Source organism: Zosterops lateralis, assembly GCF_965231275.1.
Source record: "Zosterops lateralis genome assembly, chromosome: 27".
Classification (NCBI taxonomy): Eukaryota; Metazoa; Chordata; class Aves; order Passeriformes; family Zosteropidae; genus Zosterops; species Zosterops lateralis.
The window spans coordinates 295371-300741 of record NC_139787.1 but is presented as its reverse complement, the minus strand read 5'-3'; the positions used below and the strand labels follow the sequence as shown (position 1 = coordinate 300741).

Sequence of the window (5371 nt, the reverse complement as noted above, 5' to 3'; positions counted from 1 at the left end):
CTCCCCAGTGCCAGCAGGATGGATTTCAGGGGGAGAATCCCCACCCTGCCCTCCCCATCCCGTGCTGTTTGCATGGGGAAACTGAGGCACGGGGGTGATAAATCCCTTGGGCCCCTCCAAATTCCCATGCCGTGCCCAAGGCTGTGGATAAAACCCTGGCAGAGCTCAAGCCTGCAGTTAGACTCAGCCTGGAGTCAAATCTCCACCACCCCACGTTCTCCTACACCATCACCTCCTTTTTGGGGATTATCCCACGGGATGGGCTCAATATGGCAACACCACCCGAGACTTCTGACCACTTTGGGGCAACTCCTGTCTTTGGTAGAGCTTTTCTCTTCCCCATTCTTTCCCCTCACGCCCTCCACAGCCTGAAAATGCTGGACACCATCAGCAGCCAGTACGACTCCTTCATCTACTGGAGGATGCCCATCCCACGGCTGGACATGGCCGAGCTGGAGGGGCTGGGGCTCGCAGACATGGCCCTCTACAAGCCCAAGGGAGGCCTGGGCAAGCTCGGGGAGCGAGGCAGCCAGGACCTCTCCCAGGAAGAGGACACTCTGCTGCAGTTCAACAGCTTCAACTTCTGGCGAGCTCCCATCGCCAGCATCAGCTCCTTAGATTTTGATTTAATTTGAAGCCTTTCCTGTCTGTCCTTACCCTCCCTTGCTCTCTCTCCACCAGGATTTGGTTTTGTTGTCAGTTTGGAGGTTGTTGGGTTGGGGTTTTGTTGGGTTTTTTTTGGTTTCTGGGCGGTTTTGCCATCGCTAATTCACTCAGCAGTTCACCGCGGTGATGGGCTCCCCAAAAATCTCCAACCCCTCTCCCCCTTTTTCCTTTACTGGAATCACAACGGGGCAAGTGGGGGGTGACAGCACCAGGGGAGGGGGCAGAAAGGAGCCCCCCATCGCCCCTCTCCTTTTCCAGAGGGTTTGGGAGGTGCCACCCCCCTGTGTCAGTGTGACCGTGCCTGTCCCTGCCCCGGGTGACAATTTCTCAGCTCATTTCTCAAGTGCTTTTTTAAGAAACTCATTTGTGCAGAGGAGCACAAATGGGAATCACCCTCGTTTTGCAGAAAGCACTGACCCTCTGGTGCTCCCCTGGCCCAATTTCTCAAAAAAAAAATCTGCTTTCTTCCTTTAACCTTCCCGTTGGGAAATGCAAGGTGGGAGAGGCAGGGATGTGCCCAAGATATCAGCACAAACCTTTTTTTTGAGAAAAAAAAATCACTTTGAGCCTTGTGGTGTGAGCTCAAGCAGAAAAAATTATGTCCAGGAGGGTACATAGACATGGAAATGCTTGGTGGGGTCAAGGCTGGGTGTTTATTGCCCCAAATTTGATTTTTTTAAATCCTTTTTTAATGCCTCAAGTGGTTTATATTCCCAGTGCAGCTCCTGACTGGGACAGACATTGTGGGGTCTTGGAAGGGTGATGGGGCAGAGCTGAAAGATGGAGAATTTAGTTTGATCTTACCCCCAAAATGAAAATATTTCAGGTTTTCCACCCACCGAATTAATCGCTTTGAAAACAACAACAAACGATGCTGCTGAATTCATTCATTCATTCAAGTGGAAGCCTTGAGTTTTCTCCGGGGAGATTTTTCACCTGCTGAGGTTCATTTCTGAGCATCATCTCAAAATGGGGAGGGAAAAACCCAACCGGGAATAATTTTTGGCTTTGAAACAGGTTTTTTTCCTTCTCCTGGGATTAGTTTGTGTTCTTGAATGTGCTTTTTTTTTGGATTTGATTGGGATGAAGTGGAGCATCCCAAAATCACCCTGAGAGCTGAGGGGTGGGGACAGGCTGAGGAAGCTTAAAAACTGCTAGAAATAGGAAAAAAAATCTGAAAAAAACCCTGCATTCTACTGTGACAATTGGATGTGGCTCTCCTGTAATCTCCAGAAATAATCGAGTGTGCTGATTTCGAACCATCTGTGTAAAAACCAGAGGTGAAAAATGTAAACTCTCCTCTGCAGAGCTGTTTGACTTCTGTGTTCCCAGCTAGGAAAACCTGCAGGAGAAGTATTTATTATGAGACTTTAAATAAAATCTGTTAAAAACCATACACATTCCTGTGGACATGTAGACTGACATCAAGTTATTTGGCATTAAAATCTCCTTACGGTGAGCTGAGAACTCACCCCTATGTCTCTGTGAAAGACTTAAGTGTGGAAAAACTAAGCCCAAAGAATTATTATAAGCACATTAAGGACATTATTTACACTTCAGCTTTTCCAAGCTCCACAGGAAAACACTCCAAAGCTCCAATTTTATCTCAAAAGGGCATTTTGGGCAAGTCAGGGGAACCCAAGGGAGTAACACACCTCGGACAGGGGGGTTTAGCAGCCTGAAGGGCGCTAAATCCTGGGCTGGAAGGCGCTCAGAGGGGACAGGTACGCTCAAAATACCGAAACACACACATATAAATAGAGATATCTTTACAAATCCTAATTACAAAAGTTTTAAAGGACATCCAAACCAGCCCGCCTCACCGAGGCGCCGCCGCCATTTTATACTTGGCGCAAAAACCGCCTCTGCCGGACCTAACCCCGCGAACCGACTGATATCCTTCCGCCAAAGGAAAACTCTGCCCTGCCCGGCCTCTCCCGACGGCCCCAGGGCGGGGAATACAGCGGAGAAAAGAAGGAGAATTCTCCATATTCCCCACAGTTCCTCCTGCGGGAGAAAAAGTGCGGGACCAGCCCGATTTTTGCCCGCCGCTTCCGGGGACTCTTTTGTTGCGCGTCCTGTGTCCTTCCGCCGCCTGCCGGGCTCGCTGCCGGGGCCGCCATTTTGTGAGGCCGCGGCGGGAGGGGCGGGGGCGGGACAGGGAGGGGCCGAGCGCTGTCAGCGGGGCCGGGGCGGGTCCGTGAGGGGCTGCGGGACCCCCCTGAGGGGCTGCGGGACCCCCGAGAGGGGATTCGGGGACTCCCGTGAGGGGTTTCGGGACCCCCGTGAGGGGCTTCGGGGACCCTCCTGAGGGGCTTCGGGGACCCCCGTGAGGGGATTCGGGGACCCCCGTGAGGGGCTGCGGGGACTCCCGTGAGGGGAAAAGCTGCGATCTTGGGGGTCTGAGGATGGAGGACCCCTGTGAGGCGTTCAGGGGACCCCTGTGAGGGGAAGGGGCTGCGATCTTGGGGGTCTGAGGATGAGGGACACTCATGAGGGGTTCAGGGGACTCCCAGTGAAGGAAAGGGCTGGAGGACCCTCTGAGAGGAGCGATTTTGGGGTTTTGAGGATGGAGGACACTCATGAGGGGTTCAGAGGACTCCCAGTGAGGGAAGGGGCTGGAAGACCCTCTGAGAGGAGCGATTTTGGGCAAATCTGATGATGGAAGACACTCATCAGGGGTTCAGGGGACTCCCAGTGAGGGAAGGGGCTGGATGACCCTCTGAGAGGAGCAATATTGGGGTTTTGAGGATGAGGGACGCTCATGAGGGGTTCAGAGAACTTTCCATGAGGGAGCGGGGCTGGAAGACCCTCTGAAAGGGGTGATTTTGGGCAAATCTGAGGATGGGGGACACTCATGAGGGGTTCAGAGGACTCCCAGTGAGGGGAAGGGGCTGGAGGACCCTCTGAAAGGGGTAATTTTGGGGCTCTGAGGATGAGGGACCCCCATGTGGAGGACGCTCACCCAGAGAATAAATCCCATCACAAACAGCCCTTCATTCTTACACCGGGGCGAGTTCTCAATCTCCTCCCTTCAGCAAACGCCAAAAACTGCCTCAGGTAAGGTGTTATGTGGGACCTCGAGTGTGAAAACCTCGGGGGAAAAACAAAAAAAACCCAAAAAAACCCCCCAAAAACCCCAAAACAAACAAACAAACAAACAAACCCCAAACAACCAACCCCCCCCAAAAAAAACCCCCACCAAACCAAAACAAAAAATCAATCAATAAAAAAACCCACCAAAAAAAACCCCCACCAAAAAAACAGCCAAAAAACAAAACAAAAACAAAACCAAAAAACCACAACCAAAACCAAACCAAACAAAAAACAAAAAACCCCCCAATCAATCAATCAATCAAACAAACAAACAAAAAAAAACACACACACAAAAAAAAAACCCCAAACCACCCTAGGTTTGCTCTCCAGTAGAGGGCAGATGGGTATTTAGGAAAGTAAAAGTGCTGAATTGTCGCCAAACACGCCCAAACTGTCCCTTCCTGCCCCGGGATGTTTTTCCAGGCGAGGTGAGGGAGGAGGATCCCACAACTGGAGTAAATAAAGGTGGATCCAGTGTGAGGGGGACACTGGCTGTGCTGAGGCAGAAAGTGGATTTGGCCGATGGCAACAGCAAAATAATGAGAATTCCTGTCATTTCCAAATCCCGAGAATGGATTGCTTTGCTCTCTACTGCCAGTGATGTGTGTTTTGCTTTGTGTAAATGTTGGGCAAGGAAATCCCTGGGCAAGCAGGTCTAAGGCATGAGTAGATTACTCCTTTTATTTATTGTATCCCAAATTAGATGGAAATAAATAGGTTTCCCGATGTTCCTTTTTTTTTTGGCTGGCAAAACCCATTTAACTTGGTTCTAAGTGCAAATTCTTTTTTGAGTAATCCCAATTTGTCTAATAACTCATCGAAGGAACTTTGTGTGTTTGGGGAAACCCAAACTGTTGTTTCTCTGTAATCTTGAGGTTACTGAAATGTTGTGGGAAGCTTTTTGTCCTCATCCTGCAAACACTTCTGCTTGTGAATAATTCTTTGGTCGAGTGGGACTGTTCACCTGGGTGAGTATTTGCTTAGTAATCAGAGAGTGCTTTTGAAATCCCAGATCTTGACATTCCCAGCCAGACCTCTCTGCCTGGGCCTGGCCACAGCAGCACTCCAGCCCTGCTCTCAAAGCTTTCAGAGCCTCGAAACTCTGAAAATTAGGATTTAAATTAGGATTAAATTAAATTAAATTTAAATTAAATTAAATTTAATTTAAAGGGGAAAATTTTAAAGGGGAAAATTTAAAGGGGAAAATTTAAAGGGGAAAAAAAAGGTCCAAAGTGTTCCTGGCACAAAACTTCAGTCAAGGATGTTCCACAAACCTAGAGGGGACTAAAATTCAGGATTTTTGTACCCTGGATGAGGCTCAGTGTCTGCAGACAGATGTGGCTCTGATCCCCTTTACCAGAGCCCCAAATGCCACCTTCCACATGGGACTGCCTTAAAATACCTCGGGATTTTCCTTCCATGACACTCCCAGTGTCAGGAATGGCTCAAAAACAGCTGTATCTGCTGCTCCGAGATGTGAACTTTGTATTTCCCACGAGATGGCATCAGCAGCCACTTTAATTTTAACAAAAACCTCTAATTTAACACTTCCAGATAAAGATTTTTTTTTTCTTGTCTTGCTTGTGTTTTTAAATGGGAACAAGGATAT

At 49.1% G+C, this 5371-nt stretch overlaps 1 protein-coding gene across 1 annotated transcript in view; it reads left to right on the top strand.

Moving 5' to 3' along the window:
- Positions 1-1114, top strand: part of MLLT11 (MLLT11 transcription factor 7 cofactor) — a 3773-nt gene extending 2659 nt beyond the window's left edge. The window contains exon 2 of the mRNA XM_083878945.1: positions 368-1114. Within this exon, the coding sequence (XP_083735071.1) occupies positions 375-635 (261 nt within the window). The 5' untranslated portion in view covers positions 368-374 and the 3' untranslated portion in view covers positions 636-1114. The remainder of the gene's footprint in view (positions 1-367) is intronic.
- The last annotated feature ends 4257 nt before the right edge of the window (positions 1115-5371 follow it).